The sequence below is a fragment of the Macaca thibetana genome, chromosome 2 (genome assembly GCF_024542745.1).
Source record: "Macaca thibetana thibetana isolate TM-01 chromosome 2, ASM2454274v1, whole genome shotgun sequence".
NCBI classification, from domain to species: Eukaryota; Metazoa; Chordata; class Mammalia; order Primates; family Cercopithecidae; genus Macaca; species Macaca thibetana.
The window spans coordinates 94352892-94372654 of NC_065579.1; the positions used below are offsets into that span (position 1 = coordinate 94352892).

Sequence of the window (19763 nt, forward strand, 5' to 3'; positions counted from 1 at the left end):
ATGCAACCAAGGATCTCAAACAAAAGGCCATCCCTGCCCTCATGGAGTTCATTGTGTGTGGAAGACACAGCAAGTCAGTGCACAACTATAACGGTGTGGACAGAGCTGTGTTATCACACAGGAGGAGAAACCTAGCCAATCCCAATGTACACCAGGGCCAAGGGTGTGTCCCTCTTGATACGTGGAAGTTTGCCAGAGAATGATGTTTTCCTTCGTTTTTAATAACTTCACTTGCCAGTTGACCATCATCCTCAATCTCTGTCTTCTCTGAAAGCTGCTCATTTTCTGGCAGATATTTAGCAAAATCACAGAATGACTGTGAATTCCCAGCCCCATGAACACCTTGGGTGTTGTCAAGCTGCATCATCCAAACTGCTCTGGACACTCGGGGCAGGGTCAGTGCTTGCTATGCCCTCAGAATGAAAGAGATGACACTCAGCCAAAAGCCACTGCACTTGTGTGTTAGCTTGGCTCTCCTCCAAGTCAAACCTTGCTCTCCAGGATGTAAGTGTAGATGACAATGGGCTCCTTTTTCTTTCTTTCTCTTACTCCCTAATTTTGTGGAAGAAATTGGAAAAAAATTAGGCACTTTGAAAAACTCATTTTGTAACCATTCACTCGATAGCAAACATTCATTGATTTCCAATTCTGTACCAGTTACTGTGCCAGAGGCTACAGATGTCACCGCTAAAAGAACATTACCCTCAGTTGCTCCACAGTCTAATGGGGGCCCCAGGCCAGAAGAGAGATGTTTGCAAGAGTGCGGTAAAACATAAGTATCGAAGAAGCCCATGACCCCCAGCCCAGCTTGGGGAAGGGGGCAATTGGTAGATTTCCCACAGGCCATGGCCTGCTTGAACTGAGGGCTTGAGCTTCTTGACCTTATCAACACACAGTATCTTGAGGAACTGATAAGACAGGGAGAGCTCATCACCTCTGGGTTGTGTTAACCTATGACCATTGCAACGAAAGGCAGGTCTGGAGGCCCATCATGCTCTCTTCTCTGTATTTGAAGGGATGGGAGCAGGTTGTAACACTTGGTTCATAGCTTAGCTTGAGCCCACCTTCCTCCTAGATCACCCCCAGGTCTCATGGGGGAAGTAAAGGTTTCCTACAACTCTTTCTGAATCAGAACTGGCCTGCATTACCACTCTCCAACAGAGTGTACCAGACGCCCTGTATGTGAGGGGTCCTGGGTCCTAGCCTGGCCTGCGATAATGGGGATGCTGAATTTTGATCCTCATCTAGCTCTGTGTCTTTCCTCAGACTGGTCCAGAGTCCTTAGGAGGCAAGGCCATTGAGTGCATCTTCCTCTTCCAACCTCTAATCTTAAAGCTCAGTGTTGTCACCCAAGTATCCTGTGCTCATTTTTGCCATATTTCTTTCTTTGTTATTCTCTCATACCTTTTTTTAAAGCTACCATTATCATACAGTTTACTGTGAGTGCAGGGCAAGATTAAGTTTCCACATCTCTCAAGGAATTAAGTCACTTGGCCAAGGTAGTGTAGCCAAGGTGGTCATGGAGCCCAGGCACGGCTGACTCCTGGGTGCAGCTCCAAAGCACCCCATGGCCCTGCCCACAGCTCTTCTCTGAGAGAGCTTGCCTTTGTCTCCTAGTCTAGGTACCTGTGGGAGAGAGAAAGGCGAGGAAATGAGCACGCTTTGCACTGGGGCAGAAGGGAGTAGGGGCTGCTGGTGCTGATGTCAACCAGCAGGGGGAAGCCCACTGCAAAGGGGCTTGAGCTTCTGATCAGTACTTTGTTTAATACTGTAATCATAGATGCTTTCAGTGGCTTTGTGAATATACCCTTTCCTTCCTAATATTACCAATGTAAAAAGAGTAAAATAACCAGTAAAATATCATTCCTTCATTAAATGGCAAAGGAAAACTTTAGTCTCGTTCTCTTTGATAAAATTCTCTATACAACATTTGAGCATCACAATACAACATATTATATATATATAATTCAATTTGAATTTGTTCCTGTCAGTCACTTGAATTTCCATTTCTGCCACTTATCCTTAGGTTAGAGTTTTTTTCCTTCCTTTAATTTAGGAGATACATGGGAATATATTGTAATAGTCTCGTGCTGTGGATGGATCATACCTTGCTCTGGGATCTCTTCAGGTTTGGAGATCTTTGAGGAGAAGATGCTTTCCATTTTGCACACTCGAGAGCAACTCATCACGCACAGTTGGCCCTGAGAAATATTGGCCGCAAGAGGGGTGGATAAGAAAGAGCCGTATGAGAGCTGGCCCCATAAAATTCCACTACATCTCATTCATTCTACTAGGCCTGGCTGACTTGCAAGGGAATAAACATTTGTACCATTACCTGGCATTATACACTGATTTGCAGCTTTTAAGGCTCACATGAAAAGAGCCATTACCATTAAACATGTTTTCTCCATGCTGTACAACGTCTGCCCCCAAAAGGTGAAGGCATACCTCCCAGGTGTTGTACTTATGAGCTCACCCCTTCCCCTCTTTTCTTTCCACAGCGGTCCCAGTCTGCCTTCTCAATCACTGCAGAAGAAGCCCTGAAGACCCCTCCAGCGGAGGCTGCATCGAGGCAGCCAAGGGACCAAGGCCAACACTCAAGAGCAGAGTCTGCTCTGCCCAGCTGGAAGAGCGTGGACAGGCTGGATGAAACAAGTAACTGTTTTAAGCAGCATCTAGTTGGTCTGTGGGTTTCAAAAGGCTTCTCAGCTGTTGCATGGCCACTCAGCTCCTCTTCCCATAAGTCTGAACTGGTGTGTGTCCCTCTGGGCCACCACGTCATGAGGTCTCCAGCACAACACACAATATATAATGTGGTCATGTTCTCCACTCAGGCAGTTTTCCTAGCTGCTCTGGCAGGATGAAGCCTCTCAGGGTGTCATCATATTCTATGCTCTGTGCTGAGACCTGTGGGATGGGGGGGCGGCGGTGGGGAGGCTCCTGGACAAGTGTGTTCACATCACTCCACTGCACACCCACTTCAGCTACCTGTTCTATGTGGACTAGGAGAATGTGTCTTATGTAGGCCAGGAACATTAAACTACCCTCTCATGGCATTTCAACTTTCAAAGGGATTTGGGTCCCACCAAATTTGGGTCTGTAGGTCTGGTTTTAAGGATATCCTTTCTGAAACTGGATACATTAGTTAGGGTAGCATATGCCACTATAACAAGTAAACTGAATATCTAAGCGGCTTAATGCAATAATTTTCTTTTTCATTACACAACAGTGCAGTACAAGTACCCCTGGCCTGTGGGAAGCCTTCAGAGGCCAAAGTACAAGGTTCCGACTTTGTGACTCTCTCATCCTCCAGGGCCTCTGAGTCTTTTATGGGCTCATCCACATTCAGACAGCAGATGGAGGAAGGGAGAATGGAGAAGGCAGGGACCTGCTTCTTAACCATCTCAGCAGGGAGAGCTCACACCACTTTCACTCCCAACCTGTGGACAGGAACTGGTCACGTGGCCCCACCTCAATGCAGGAGGCCCTGAAAAATGGCATCCTGGCCAGGCAGATGAATACCAGTAACATGGCTGGGTCATGAAAGATTCTTTGGTGGGCAGTTGTCTATCCCTGCCTGAGGGACGTCCTGAGGACGGCATTGCTATTTGCTTGTGCCTCTGCTCTTCCTGCTTCCTCCCCCTAGAATGTCCTGCCTCTACATGGGACAAGTCAGCTTGCTTCTTTAGAGACTCTTCAACATGTATGGCACGTGGTCCTTTGTAAAGCTGTTGAGTCATGTAATCCCTCAAAATGAAGGGGCTCAAATGAACTGAGTCATTTTCCTAAAGTCTTGTATCAGAAGACTTTAAGGTGCTTGGACCCATCACCGTGGGTGATGGCGGAGGGCCATGAAGTCCCTGTGCTCAGGGGCCCTCCTGGTCTACATGAATGTCAGACTAAATCTTCCCCCCACCCCCGCACAGGTCTACTCCTCTCTTCCTATTTCCTGCATACACACACTGTGTCGCGAGGCCAGGCATATCTGTCTTCACATGAAGAAGCCATTAACAGTATTCTCATCCCATGTCCTGTCAGACTTAGACCCCTTTCCTGAACAATGAAAACAACAAAAAAGATTAACAGCAGCATAGCCATCCTAGTAATAAGCTTTTAAAGATTGTGCTGTTATTTCTACTCTAAAAGGGAAAATATTTAACCAACAACTGTAGAAACAAAATCCATTGTTATCACAGTGCAAAGAATCAGAAAACATTAAATATTTTTAACTGTCATTCTAAAGATTTACCAAAAGAGATTATTTTTATATTGACCTTTTAGTACCTATCAGTAGAAACTGCAGTGCCATGACATTGCAGAAATTCTGCAGCAGATGATCATTTCTTTACTTAGGTATATGGTGTTCATTTTTGGTTTTTAAGTGCATTTTTCTTTTCTAGATATGCCTTTCTTTCCTCCCTCTGCCCTCCCAGTCTATTCATATTCGTTCATTCATATTCTCACTCTCTCTCTTCTTCCTCATTTTCTCAGTTCTCTCTCCTTCACTATGGATTGCAAATGTACACAGAAAAGGGACTGTTAGATTCCATAGAGTACCTGAGAATACCACATAATAGAACTTCAATGCACAATATCTAGCTTTCTAAAATCACTTTAAAACATACAGAGTCCATATGTAGGCACTATTTTATTTTTCCTCCAACAGCATTACTAGACACTGTCATCATTTTGTTTTGCGGATAAGAACATTGATGGACAGGGAAGTTAAGTGACTTGTTCAAGACCCCACAGCCAACGTAGGCAGAGCTGGTCCTCAAATCCAAACATCATGACTCCAATTTGCAGGCTTTCAACTACTGCATTATAAGTGTCTCTCTACCATAAAAACAAACAAACAAAAAACATCATTTCAAAATTCAGACTTGCAAAGTGATAAATGTGTAGAATATTATAAAAACAACTACAAGATGCTCTGTTTCACAAAATAGTTTCCAACAGGATTATAAGCATTCATAATAAATTTGCAAAGGAATTTTGTTTTCAAAACATGATTTTGGACATAATTTTCTGTAAAATTAGGCACCCATAGGTAATTTTTCAATTGTGTATAAACATAAAACTTAGTTCCACAACATCACACACCCAAAAAAATATTTCACATTCTGCTCAAAAATCTAGGCATCTCTCAGGATAAAGATTTAAAATTTTTTAAAAAGGACTTGGGTGGAAAGCTTCTGGTTTTCTGAGGAATTTTTAGCCCTTGACATGCTAAACTGTCCATGCCAGCCTCAGAGGTCTTGAGGGATGTCTGAAATGTTTAGCACGAAGCACATTATTCCTACAGGCATTGCTCAGTCTCAGTTGGGCGGAAACATCAAATAGAGGAGTTCTGGAGGTGGAGGTCATCTTAAACGGTGAATGCCCACTCAGCTATATTTAGCAGTTGTGTTTATGCCTCAGGAGGAGGGTTGATTCAGATTCCTGTTAGTGCCCAGTTGGGGTCAGTCTTAGGGACACCGTGGTTTGGGTAAACCACAGTAACTCTGCTTTCAGTCTTGACAGTGCTTATAGTAGTTAATGGATTTCCCCCAAATGCATTTTCACTTTATAAACCTTGACTGGGCATCTACTGTATATGCTGTGTGTGCTCAGTGTTAGGGAAATGAAGATCGGGGAATTGTCACTGCTCTGGGATCACTCACTGAGAGTTAGTTGTCTGCACAATAATGGAAGAGCAGGAATTTGGAGAAAGAGGAAGCGGGAGCAGGATCCCCAAGGGGTGTTCCTGATGGACCGAGAGACTGGGATATCAGAGTGCAGGTGCAGCTTTGATGATGCTGCTCAAAAGCCACCAAAGTTTTCACATGGTTGGGTATTCAGGGAGCCATCTGTGTTTTTGCTAAGAAGTAAAATTTGCTGAGGTAAAAGTTGGTAAACTTCTAGCTTCCACGGAGGCATGAGGCAACCTGGGGTTATAAAAAAGCAGGAGAAGGGGAGTTGGCAATGGGCCGAATGCCATCTCACCATGTCGTGGGTATTGGAGCCCAGGGACCACATTTACAATGTGGTCAACCCTAGAGCCAACCCTGAGTGGCACTATCCAGGGTCTCCTTCTTTGGATTCCTCCCAGGGCCCCAGGAGAAGCTGTAGACAGCCGGGTTCATTGAGAGCTGCTCAATGAGCCCCATCGCCCCTGCAGCCTTTGGTGCCTGTGTTCATTAACAAGTAGTCTTCATGTGCCCAGGATGGGACCCAATGTTGCCAGGGGCTGGGAGCATAGCAGTGAAGAAGACGTGGCTCTGTCCTTAAGGAGCTCACGATCAGGATTGAGGGGTGGGGTAGACAACCAAGAATATAAACTATAATCTAGTTTGAGTGTTAAGAAATGAAAGCTTTTTGGCAAAGCTCAGAGAACGGAATAGCCAGCTCCTCAAGGAAGGAAGGCCAAGCATATGCAATTGAGGAGTGATGTGTAAGTCAAGTCTTGAAAGATGGTCCAGAGAGCAGCCTCAGTGACAGATTAGAAGGCCCAGAGAACTTTTCCTTTCTTCTTAGAGTGAGTGCTCCACAGCCATGCTCAGAGTCCACTTTGCATCATGTGGGTGTCTTGGTTTGACTCCCACCAGAAGCAGACCCTAATATGAGAATCTGAAGACCTATAGTTTATTTGCGAGGTGAGCCCAGAAAACACACAGGGAGGGGAGTAGGAATGTGAAACAAGGAAAGAAAATCAGGCAATAAAATGACTTGTTACTGAGCAGATGGCCACTGTGGATGGCTGGAGCTTGACCCCACTGGGGACTCTGGGAGCCAGTGTAGAAGACTCACCTGCTTGGCAAGCAAGAGAGCTGGGATACTTAGCCACCAGCTCCCCTACTCATTGGTTGAGGGCTGCTCCCAGGAGGTGATGAATCCTGGGAACTTCCACCCTGCCCCTGGGGCAAGCAACACAGGCTCTAGTAGCCAGAGCAAGCCTCAAGTGAAGACTTGCAAGTGCTGGCAATTGGAAGTCCAGCTGGCATACACTGAAGTGGTGAGGGCCAAGGTTTGGGGTAGGGCATCCACAGAGCCTGCTACAGGAAAAATCAATATAACTACTTACTAGCCATGCATAGCTTCACTGAGAGCCTGAGCATTCCTGAGAAACTCTTACCACCTGACTGACAATCCCCTGACACAGCATTAGGAGAATGTCAGCAAAATAGAAATACTTTTCTCAAAAGACCTGCTATTACCACCACCACAAGTAGAGCCCAATAATAAATGGTAATAACAACCCTAGTGAGCCACTCTTCTGAATAATTCCACCGTCAATGAAAATAGTGTTGCTGTATAGATATTAATGTGTAATACTGAATAATGACTATCAGATGCATATCTCTTTTCTGTATACATACATATGGAGTGCATGGGTGTTAATTCATAACCAGGTGTTAAGTACTACTGCTAAAACGGATTCAACAGATATAAGCTAAAAATAGCTCAGGGCCTTAAGTATAGCAGGCACTAGGACTGATGCTTTACATGCGTTATCTCATAATAATTCTAGTGATAGCCAAAGGTGGGTCACACTGACCCCACTGTTGGGCAAGGAAGTAGGCCCAGAAGTGATCTCTAACCAAGGTCACCTGCTAGTAAATTCAGTCGCTGGGGATCAGCCCTGCGTCTGCTTGAATCCAAAGCTCTTGTTCTTTGCCCTACACTAAAGCAGCCTCCTTCATTTATAGACAAGGGTAAAGGAGCCATCAGGAATTAATCTCACTGAGCAGGCATGTGTAACACACTCAAGAGCATCCCCTTGTGTAGTCCTCTGACAACCCAGAGAGGTGTTAGCTAAGCCCTTTTCACCAGTCAGAGAACCGAGGTACAGAGGATCACACAGCTGCCAGGTGGCTGAGTGGGGCTTCCTCCTGGACCTCTGGCTTCGAGGTCACTGGTCTTTCTACTGCACACACTGACTCTGGGACAGAGAAGGCTAGGCTGCTTCTAAGGATAAAGCGATGCCTGAGATCCAGGCCCTGCCTCAGGGACTTTGTCCTCACGCTCAGCAGGTGTGTGACAGCTAGAACTCATGGAAGAACGTGCGATGAGCCAGCCAGGTCCCACACCAGGAGAGCTCAGAGAAGAGAGGCCAAGTCCAGCAGGGAGATGAGAATGCCCTCCAGGAAAAGGCCGTTCCCACCAGTGGGATGAGGTGTTGTAGGGTCACTGGGGCTTTACTACATGGAAATGGTGGAGAAGGACACTGAAGGCAGGAGTAGCAGGAGAAAGGCCGGTGTGTGGTCTCAGGTTTCTTGGAGGCCCCTGCTTGTATCAGCCCACTGCCGGGGTCCAGCATCCTCCTCGTCAGAGAAAGCCCCACTTCCTGACTCTCAAAATAAAAAGAACTCAATGTCCTGCCAGTCTGAGCTGCAGTCAGGCAGTGGAAGTGGAACTGGGTCGCTGTCGAAAACATATGTTCCACCAACATCTGAATTCCCCTAAGGCTGTGGTTCTGTAACAGGCTTAGCAGGTACAATGCTCTGTGGGCAGCACTGTGAAATACTGATAACTTTCATTTTATTATGTGGAGCAGTAGCAGTTTAACTGGTAGAAAACCTATGTGTTTTAAGTAGCATAAAGTAAGACCCTGCCTCAGAGTCCTACTACATCAGGGCTGTGGCTGCTGCAGGCCTTAAGCCCCGAAGCAGACTTCCACACACAAGTTGGGGAATGGTTTCTTCAAAGCCCTGGGGTCCTCATCACTTCCCACAGACATCCCTGCAATAGTCCTGGTTTAAAAAAAAAAAAAAAAAAGGCTGGGCACGGTGGCTCACGCCTGTAATCCCAGCACTTTGGGAGGCTGAGGCAGGTGGATCACCTGAGGTCAGGAGTTCAAGACCAGCCTGACCAACATGGTGAAACCCCGTCTCTACTAAAAATACAAAAGTAGCCAGGCATGGTGGCGTGCACCTGTAATCCCAGCTACTCGGGAGGCTGAGGCAGGAGAATCGCTTGAACTTGGGAGGTAGAGGTTGCAGTGAGCCGAGACTGTGCCGTTGCACTGCAGCCTAGGCAACAAGAGTGAAACTCTGTCTCAAAAATAAAAAAAAAAAAGGCAGCTCCTGCTGGCAACTGCTGTGCCTGAGGCCTCAGTCCTGGGCCAAGTACCCACAGCCAAAGGAGCAGCATGTCACCTTATTCCCACCCCACAGACACATGGGAAGAAAGCATTTTCCTGTTCGCCTTAATCAAGACAAAACAACTTTTACCAATCCACCCCCAGCATGCAGATCAATCCTTGGGACCATGTTCTGGGCAGATCTGAGCCCAGTTTAGACCACTCCAGTCCATAGTCACAGCCTGAGAGCTGCTCCAGCTGCCCTTGGATGGTGCTTTGCAGCTGGCCAGGGGCTTCTGAGGCACAGTCTGTAGCCCAGAGCTGCCTTAGAGTCAGGTAGAGGATGCACCTCGTCCTCACTCTACAAGTTAGCAGCTCTGTGACCTTTAACAAGTTACTTAACTTCGCTCGTCTTCGTTTCCTCATCTGTAAAATTAGATTGGAAATACCAAAGTTTTTTTGGCCTCAAGTCCTTTCCAGAGTGGAGCATGTTCCTTGAGTTAAAAATAGACCTACGTGCCTATCTCAGGAACCTGTTATGAAGTAGGATCTATAAAAGAGCCAAGAGCAGATGCGTTAACCTCTGAGGTATGCCAGGGCAGGTAGTGGAATTGTTTCCCATCAGTGAGGGGAAACTAAGGATCCAAGAGACAAAATTGTAGCCCAAGGTCAAAGAGCCAGAAGCTGGTACTGCCAACTGCAGCCCTCTCCCCTCCCCTTCCAAACAAGCCTGGGGCAGGAGTGTGGCAGTGCTGAGGAGACTGAGGTGGCGTCAACCCAGGTAGACTGAAATAGGAGCCACATCTCCGAGTTTCTCTCCATCTGTGAAGCACTGGGACCCTTTGAGCTTTCAGGGGATTCCTCGGGGAACTTTGAACTCTGCCCACCAATTGGGTTTGCCCTCCTGGGCTTCCTAAAGGCAACTGCTCTCCAACACCCCCACAAGACGCTCTTGGGGAGGTAACAAGTGGCAACCTCATCTTGCATTAAAGTGACAACAGCCCCTCTCTGCTTTCTCTATCTTCTCCATCCACAGACCTGGCCCCAGTTTTGCAGAGCCCCGACGGGAACTGGGTGGCCCTGAAGGACGGCGCTCCGCCCCCTACCCGACTACTGGCCAAACCTAAGAGTGGGACATTTCAGTCCCTGGAGGTGGCCTCCAGTGTGGCATCTGCCTACGATGAGATGGGCTCCGATAGCGAGGAAGACTTTGACTGGAGTGAGGCCTTGAGCAAGCTGTGTCCCAGGTCCCAGGGCCTGCCCAGGAACCCCCAGCCTCAGCCCACACAGGCCCAGAGCACTGACCAAGGCCCCATAGCTGCCTCCCCATCCTCTGCAATCTCCCCCAACCCTGAGGCCACGTGCTCTGACTCGGAGACCTCCTCCGCGGGCTCTTCCCGAGAAGTTGGGCACCAGGCCAGGCTGTCCTGGTTGCAGAGGAAGGCCCCCAGGAACCCTGCAGCCGAGAAGATGCGCCTGCAGGGAGAACTGGACGTGAACTTCAACCCCCAGGTGACCAGCAGGGAGACCTCAGACAGCAGCGAGCCGGAGGAGGCCCCCCACACCACAGACCGGCGGGCCAGGAGGTGGAGAAGAGCCCGACTGGGCTCAGAAGAGCCAAGCAAAGAACCATCTTCCCCCAGCGCCCAGCTCCGGGATCTGGACACACATCAGGTAATGGAAGTGCACACGTGCAAATGCACACACACTCTTAGGTAAGATGTGCCCTCCTGCAAGCACAAGTGGCATAGAGTCCTGGGTTTGGAATCCACAGACCCAGATTCTCGTCTTGGTTTTGCTGCTAAGTAGCTGAGTGACTCTAGACGGTCACATCAACTCTTTGGGACTCCATGTCCTCTTTGGAGATGATGACCTAGAATTCAAAGTGTGGTTTGTGAAGTGTGGCCCCCAGACCAGCAGCATCAGCACCACCAGGGAACTCATTAGAAATCTGCCAAATTGGAGATTCTGGGCATGGGACCCAGCCGTGTCTGTTATAACAAGCCCTCCTGGCGATTCCACTGTGCACTCAAGTTTAAGGGCCACGGGCCTTGGGTTTAGGGTTGAGGGATCTAGAGTCAGACTGCCTGGGTTCAGATCCAACTGTGTGGCCTGGACAAGGCATCTCTCTAGTTCTCGGTTTCCTCATCTGTAAAATGAAGATGATATTAGAACCCACCTCAAAGGGTGTTCGTGACAAGTGAAAGAGATGTTTATAAAGAGCTAAGCCCTGTCTGAGATTGACACTAGGGCTCAGTAAACATTATTTCAATTTTCTGTGATTCTTTAGTCCACATCAGACCCCTTCTCTGGATCCTCGGTGGTTCTTCCCACATGGTTTAGTTCAAGACAAATGTGATTAAAGCCATGAATTTTCTCCCTTTAAAAATGCACTTGTATTGACGTACACTCACACATGCACAAATGGTCTTGCTTACAATTTCAGATAATTCATGGGCTCCCAACCAGACTAACTTTATACTCTCTACACCCTGCTCATTCCCAGCCTTGTGCCTTTGATTGTGCTATGCCCTTGCCCTTGCCCCCACCTCTTCTGGTGAAGACCTGCACATCACTGTCAACCCAATACCAAACCTTGTGGAGCCTAGCTGCCATGCCCTATACTCTTAGTTCGGCCAGAAACTGTCCCCTGTGGCTGCAGACAACTCATGCAGGTCCAAAGATATGGTCCAAGATTTCACCAGTGTCTTCTACAAGATCTTCTATGAATGCCTCAGCCACATCCCTGGTCCTGAGGCCCCCATAAAGACAATTGAGGACTCAGGTCCTCAAGCCATAGAATGTGGTATCAGCCCTGATTGACCTGCTAACATATTGCCTAGAAAAGGTCTTTTATTTAGTCCAAGCACCCATTTTCTCCTCCGCAAAACAGAAGGTCATTAAAAATCTGTCTCATGGGATTGTTATGATCATAGAATAAAAGTAAAAAGTTTGGTTCAAGTGTAAATCATTATCTAGCTCAAGTAGACACTGTTGTCCAGAAACATGGAATGACTTGCCTCAAGGGATACTCTTGAGAGTTTGTCTGCATGATTCACTTGCAGGTGTAAAATGTCACATCTCCACCTCAATTAGCTTTCTATTTATTCTGAAGTGGCTTGAAATTTGTCTTCTACTGCTAATCTTTGCAAGGCATTGATAGAGAAGAGGCACTGCCTCTGCCTCCCAGGGAGTGACCTTGAGCTAGTGGCAGTACCCACTCCTCTCCACTAGGTGGGGATGGTGCTGCACTTCCAGAGACATCAGGTTATTTTTGGTTAATTATTATTATTATTTTTTTTTAATGCAGGGTCTCACTGTGTTGCCTCATGCTTCTACATAGTAGCCTGTATAGAAAATGGGGAATAAGCTCCTCCCTGGGAGGGGCCTGTAGTATGGTAATGGGAAAGTTCATCAAGCTCATCTCCAACTCAGGCATCTCCGGATCCAACCAGTTTTTGTTTTTCCTGGACTGAGCTTTTTCCCGGAACTTTTTGAAACAATAAGAACTAAAGGTGCAACAGTAACATGTGGGTCTTTAATTTTAAAATAGACTTGCCAAATTAAGCTTCCAAAACTTCATAGCAATTTGCATAGCCATAACAGTGTGTGAGTATGTTCTCTCATGTTGTCAACAATAGTGTTGTCAGTCTGCTAAATTTTTGCCAATTTTATGTGAAGAAAAAAAATTCCCTTTGGCTAACATTTTCATAATTACTACTGAAATTGAGCAATTTTTCCTGTGTTTAAAGCTATTTGCACTTTTCTTCTTTCATCCATCCCGCTAGCCTTGATAAGCAATTTACATTTATTTTTTTTATCTGTTATTTTATTGGACTATTTGTCTTTTTCTTACTGATTTTTAGGAATTAGTTTTATTTTCTAATTGTATAATAGATTTTAGTTCTTTGATGGTTACACGTGAAACTATTCTCTCCTTGTCTGTCACTTTTGCCTTAAGTATATTTTACATAAAAAAATTTTTGTTCATAATAATTTCTCAGTTATTTTTGGTTATTATCAGTTATTTCCTTTATTATTTTTGTATTTGGTGCCTTAAGGCCTTAAATTTGCAAGGTTATAAGGATTTTTTTCCAATTTTTTCCTAATCTTTTGTAGTTTTCTATTTTCAGTTTAGTCCTTTAGACCATCTGTACTTTATCCTTCTGGGTGATATGTGATAAGATCTAAACTTCAAATTAAGAATTTGTCACAAAATTATTATTAAATAATCTATCATCCACTGGTTTCAGATGCCTCTTTAGTATATTTTAACCTTTTATTTCTATCAACCTGGTTTATTTTTTACTTTCTATTTTGTTCCATTGATCTTGAAGCCTATTCCTTCACAAATACTATTTTATTTTAATTATAATAACTTTATAATATATAATGCTATCTGTTGGTTGGTGTTCTCTTCACCGTGTGGATTTTTAGAAAATGATATCATTTTCTAAAAGCATTTGGGCTTTTCTCAGTCCTTCACTTAAATGATTTGTTAAAATCTGCTCAAGTTGCAAAAAAGTCTTTTTAAGTTTTGATTGGAATTACATTAAATGTATATATCTACTTCAGAATAATTGATATCTCTGTAATATTAAGCCTTTCCTATCAAGAATATAGTACTTATTTCCATTTATTTACTTTACAGTGAAGTTTTATAGATTTTTTTCAAAGCTTTCATACGTTTCTTGTCAAGTAATTTTTAATTATCTTATACATTGTGTTGATATTGTAAATGAGATTTATTACATGTTCTTATTGCTTCTTGCTGGTGTATAGAAACTGTTCATTTCATGTTTACATTTTATAACTTAGTTCCCTAACGGATTCTCTTCTCAGTTCTGGTAGTCTTTTGGGTGATCATCTTAGCTAGTCCAGATAGATAATCATATTGTCAACAAGTAATGACACTTATCTTTTCCTTTCTGTCATGTATACTTATTTCTCTTTCTTGTTTTATTGCATTGGTGACAACTTATGCTACACTGAGACATAGTAATGACATCTGGCACCTTGCCTTTGTCTTGCTGCTACCCTTAGTGACCTGCTTCCGGTGTTTCACTATTAAGTGTCATGCTTGCTCTAAGTTTATTAGGTACTATCAAAATGAGAAATTATCTATTCCTAACTTACTAAACAATTTAAATCAGGAATGTGACTGCTTTTTGGCAGTAGATGATCATAGACTTTTTCTTTTTTATTTTTATTACATTTTATTTTATTTTTGAGACAGTGTTTTGCCCTGTCACCCATGCTGGAGTGCAGTGGCACAACGGCTCACTGCAACCTTGACCTTCTGTGCTCAAGAGATCTTCCAGCCTCAGCCTCCCAAGTAGCTGGGACTATAGGAGTTCATCACCATGCTCAGCTAAAATTTCTTTTTATTTTTCTGTAGAAACAGGGTCTTGCCATGTTGCCCAGGCTGGTCTTGAACTCCTGAGCTTAAGCAATCCTCCCACCTCAGCCTCCCAAAGTGCTGGGATTACAGGCATGAGCCACTGTGCCTGGACAGCTTTTTCTTCTATAATCTGTTAATGTTGTAAATCACATTAATAGATTTATCAATTTTGAATCATCTTTTCATTTGTTGCATAAATTTTACTTAGTTTTTTTAATAAAAACCAGATTCCATTTGCTGGTTTCCATTTTGATGCTATCTCGTTCAGTTTGGTATCAGGTTATACTAATAACATGGCAAGGATTCTCTATTTTATCTTATTTTTAGAACACTTTATATGACATAATAATTTTCTGAAAGTTTGGGAGAATTCACCTTTTAAGCTATCTAGGCCTGCTGCATCTTTATAGGGGCAGATCTTTTACTTTCTTTATAGATTTCTTCTTTGGTTGTTAAACCATTTAGATTTTGTAACTCTTCTTAAATCCACTTTAGTAATTTACATTTTCATAGGCAATCATCTATTTAATCTAGATTTTCAAATGTATTGATATAATATTATATCTAATATTCTCATCATGTTTTTAAAAAAATTTCTCTGCACTATAGTTAGGCATCCTCTGGTTTATAGATTTTTTTCTCTCTCTTGCTCTCATTCTCATTCTCTATCATTCCCTCTTTTCTCTATCATTCTCTATCATTCCCTCTTTTCTTACTTGAACTTATCAGTCTTATTTTTTTACTGGTGTTTTTGAAGAACCAGCTGTTACTTTCATTCAAAAAATCCCAGGGATTTTTTATTTTTCTTCCTAGTCCATTAATTTCTACTTTTATATTTATTAATATATAACATATTAATAACATATATAATAAAATATAAAAATATACTTTTATATTTATTAATGTCTTCTTTTTACTTTCTTGTTTTCACACATTTTTCTATATATTCTGATATATATAGAAATATATATATTTCCAATATAGCTAATGAATTTTCCCTGAAATTCAGTTTTGTTTCCACCCCGCTAGCTTTGATATGCAATGTGCCCATTGTCAAACTTTTCCAAGTAATTGATCATTTCCAGTGTAATTCTCATTTTGATCAAATTAAGTTAGTGAGATGGATAACACTTTGATTTGTTTTTGCATTTTGTTTTGGTTTTGTCACTAATTTTTAGTATGCATTATGAATAATGAATATGGCTTACATAATTGCTAGTGTTGGGAATTTGTTGAGACTGCATTTATGATTTAATAAATGGTCAGTTTTTGTGAATGTTTTATGTGTGTTTGGAAGGAACACATGTTCTCTGTTTTTTGGAGACAAAACTGCATGTGTATGTATGCATTGTTCTGGGCATTAACAAAACAAGGTCCTGTCTCTTGAAGCTCACATTCATTTCCCTTCATTTCTCTAATTTCCCATTACTGTTGTCTTCATTGTTCTGCAGTTTTCTTAATTCCTGTCTTTTTAGAGGCTTGTGAAGGACTCATATTAGGAGACGCAAAAGTACATCTGTCATCTCACTCCCTGCTAGATGCTTCACCTCATGGGCCAGGATTAGCAGATGAAGCCAGCTGAAAGCAGGAGTCCTTTCTCGCATTCTCTACCTTATCCCTGGCCTCACTCACTTGACACATACCTTTGCACACTGAGCCTCTATGCCAGGGGTCCCCAACCTTTTTGGCACCAACAGTTTTGTGGATGACAGTTTTTCTATGGATTGCGGCAGGTCGTGGGAGGTGAGGGATGGTTTCGGGATGAAACTGTTCCACCTCAGATTATCAGGCATTAGTTGGATTCTCATAACGAGCGCACAACTCTCATCTCTCACATGTGCAGTTCGCAATAGAGTTTGCGCTACTCTGAGAATCTAATGCCACCCCTGATCTGACAGGAGGCAGAACTCAGGTGGTAATGCTGGCTCACCTGCTGCCCACCTCTTGCTATGCAGCCTGGTTCCTAACAGGCCAATGGCCAGTACCAGTCCGTGGCCCCTGGGCTGGGGACCCCTGCTCTATGCAATCCATAACATAAACTGCTGAACACACTCTTCTATCCTCCTAAACCCACCCCCCTGATGGACATAGATGGACTAAAACCCCATCTCTTTTGAATATTAATTCTGCTGTTGTAGAATTAATGCAAGTGTAATTCTGTAAGTCTAGACTTCAAATGCAAGTGTTTGTGTTTTCAGTTTTTCTGCAGTCTTTTGTCTTCCCATTTCACCTTATCCTGTAGTCTGTTAGTCTAAGTGCTGAACTCTTATAGCTTTTTACACCTCTTAATTGAAAATCTGTATTATTACTCTCTAATGAGAATGCAAAACTGCTACCAGACACTGTGTCCTGATTGTTAGTAAAATTCACATGATGCCTTCAGGCTAACTTGTTTCCTTCTCTCTGCAGTATTTTTCCATGGGTTCCACATTAACTTTTCCTGTTAGCAGTTCTTAAATGAGGATAATGCTATCCCCACCCTCATTGTTTGCCAATATCTAATGCCCTCAAATCATTTCCACTCTGCTAGCTTAAGACAGGGGATTTTTGTTATTCTTACTGCCTCGCATTATGCTTCTCTGATCAGATGGCTAAGAACCTAGCCACAGTATTGAATATATAGATAATGAATGAACGAATGAATTAGAAATAACAGACACCATCACACACTTGGCATGGTTTTTGTAGTCTCTACCCCAGAGCTTATGTTTTATCACTACACCTCCCAGGATGCAACACGGTGCCATGGCTAGTTCTTCCTCCTACCCACCTAAATATTTTAAGGTAAATACATTTTCTAAGCAGCTATAAAACAGGGAAGCACCGAGGGGAGTTGGAAGTGAGCTTCTCTTCAGATGCTTAAAAAGTCCCACTGCCACAATAGAAGGCTCAACTGTTGTGTTTTTGTTTCTTGGTATTTGTTTTGCTTTGTTTTATGGTGAGCATTTATCTTAATATTTCTGGACCAAGATTCGAGGTTGAGAGAATACTGGGAGGAGGGTCAACAATTACTGTGACTACTTAGAAAAGGTAGAGAGTAACTGAGTCTCCAAGTGCACTCGTGAGCCTTCTATTTAATAAAAAATTTCCCCATTCATTTACTGGCAACAAACGGACTTTGATTGATTTTTAGTGTTGTGGGTTTTCATCTTTTTCTATATCTTCCCACACAGTTTTGGTGGAAATTTTGTGTGAAAGATGTCTGCCAGATACCATTTTAAAATGGAAACCTGCTGATTAATTTTTTGTTGATTGAGACTTCAGGATCACAGGAGGCTGCTATTTTAATTTCCTCCAATGTTTCATTTTTGGTTATACTCATTAGCAAAACTTGTTTTCTTGGAGTAAACTTTCTCCCGCCTAGCATTCTAGATTCTAATTATTCTTTAAAAATATGTTAAGAGTCTTGCCATAGTGAGAAACTACCAGTTCTTTATAACTAATCATCTGTAAATATTCCTTTACTTCATAGGTTTATGCCTTGCTCCAGAAATAATTTAAAGTGGCTTACGTAAATATGAACAGGGGAAAATAAAATAAAAATATAACAATGAAAAGGAGGACAAAGGGAAAACCAGAGTAGAAAAGATAAGATGAAGCAAGGAGTAATGATAATTTACAAAATTGATGGAATGACTCTTAGGTGAGAGATACCAAAAATTTGTCCCTGAGTTTCTAGAAGACAATAGAAGGAGGGTGGCATGACCAGTTCCCCAAGTCATGGAAGCTCTAGTAGAATAATAAGTCCATTCCTTAAAGGATGCTGCTCTCAGAGCTAAAATCCAAGAGAAACTCATCCTGTGGATCCTTGTGGAGAGGATGGAGACCACAGCAGCCCCTGCTCTAAACTGCTTCCATGGATTCACACTCGGGGCTGCTTCTCATAATGTCACTCAGTGTTGACCAATACATCACAGCGGGCACTGTTCAATTAAGTTCAATTAAGTTCAATTAAGTCAGGCTGATGAGGGGCCAAAATGCACTGACCTCTGCTGTCCGGGCTGCTCCAGGATTAAGTGTGGGGATGTGGAGAGCAGTGGAAGGCTGCCTCCCCACTGCTGCCCTCCCTGTTTGATGAGTGTTGTGGAGCTCTGTATTCGAGGGGATGCTCTCTGACAAGTGCTTGTGAGGCCACGCATGTTGGCAGTAAGCTGAGTTGGAGGTAGTAGTGACACTCCCCTGAGAACACTGGGGCTCCCAGAAGGTTCGCCTGCCTCTGAAGTGTACCAAGAGAATATCCCCAGGCAAGGCCTTAAAATCTACTCAGAACTGTATTGGAATTATTTCCAGTACACAGACCAAAGGGTAATCATTCCCCTCTGCCCTTCAATTCTCCACCCTGATTTTCAAATATTTTTAGGCATAGAGGTTTCCCTTAAATGAAATCTAAAGAGAAGGCAGGCGAGTGCCAAAGGTTGTATCTCCCACAAAAATAAAAATAAAGAGGAGACAAATCATAATACGGCTGAAAGCAGAGCTGCTCTGAGGCGCAGTTGTTCCCTCATTCCTCACCACTTACCTCCACGTCCACAGCAGCCCAGCAAGCACAAACAATAACCTGGAAGGACTTTAGAGCAGGTGTGACCAAATAACCCCTCAGAAGAAAAATCTTAGTCGCATGTCTGTCAACTGATTTCCCCTGGAGCACAAGAATTGCTAGGAGTGCCTTCCAAGATAAACTGGTTGCAGAGAACATGTCTAGAAAATGAGACACTTGCTGGAAAATGGTGCTTCTTACATTTTCTTTTTGTTATGGGCCCTTTCGAGAACCTAATGAGTACGCTAGGTCAGGGTATCCAATCTTTTGGCTTCCCTGGGCCACAGTGGAAGAAGAAGAATTGTCTTGGGTCACACATAATATACTAATGCTAATGATAGCTGATGAGCTAAAAGAAGAAGAGCAAAAAAAAATTGGTAATGTTTCGAGAAAGTTTATGAATTTGTATTGGGCTCAATGCAAAGTCATCCTGGGCCACATGGGGCATGGGTTGAGCAAGTTTGCTCTAGGTCTTCTCTCTAGGAAGGAAAAAAATGTGCATAAATGCAACAGAGTTTTATATTCAATCTTGGGGAGTATTGGGAGCCTGTCTGGAGCCTCTCTATATAGGATTTTTAAATAGGAGTCTGTTGGATATTAAGGATTCTCCACTGAAAATGATCACTTGATTGTAGCAATGGTTAAATTATTAGGGGCCTTCTTTTAGGAGACATTAAATAGCAGGGCTATCAACTATGGCTTTTACTTGTATGTAGCAATAAAACCATGTCAATTCCATGAAAGAAAATGTTGAGTTCTCTATT

At 43.3% G+C, this 19763-nt stretch overlaps 2 protein-coding genes across 24 annotated transcripts in view; both read left to right on the forward strand.

The window, feature by feature from the left end:
- The window catches only part of MYRIP (myosin VIIA and Rab interacting protein), a 418438-nt gene that overhangs the window by 341634 nt on the left and 57041 nt on the right, over window positions 1-19763 (forward strand). For both annotated transcript variants that reach the window (XM_050780367.1, XM_050780368.1), the window contains exons 9-10: window positions 2502-2655; window positions 10098-10735. In XM_050780367.1, the coding sequence (XP_050636324.1) occupies window positions 2502-2655; window positions 10098-10735 (792 nt within the window). The remainder of the gene's footprint in view (window positions 1-2501; window positions 2656-10097; window positions 10736-19763) is intronic.
- Window positions 1-19763, forward strand: part of RPL14 (ribosomal protein L14) — a 575215-nt gene that overhangs the window by 308262 nt on the left and 247190 nt on the right. The window contains exon 1 of one of the 22 annotated variants that reach the window (XM_050780434.1): window positions 2919-2923. The exons of 20 other annotated variants lie outside the window; for them this stretch is intronic. The gene's annotated coding sequence lies outside the window, so the exon portion shown is untranslated. Of the gene's footprint in view, window positions 1-2918; window positions 2924-19763 lie in introns of those variants that run through there. One more of the 22 variants, XM_050780448.1, reaches the window with a different exon arrangement.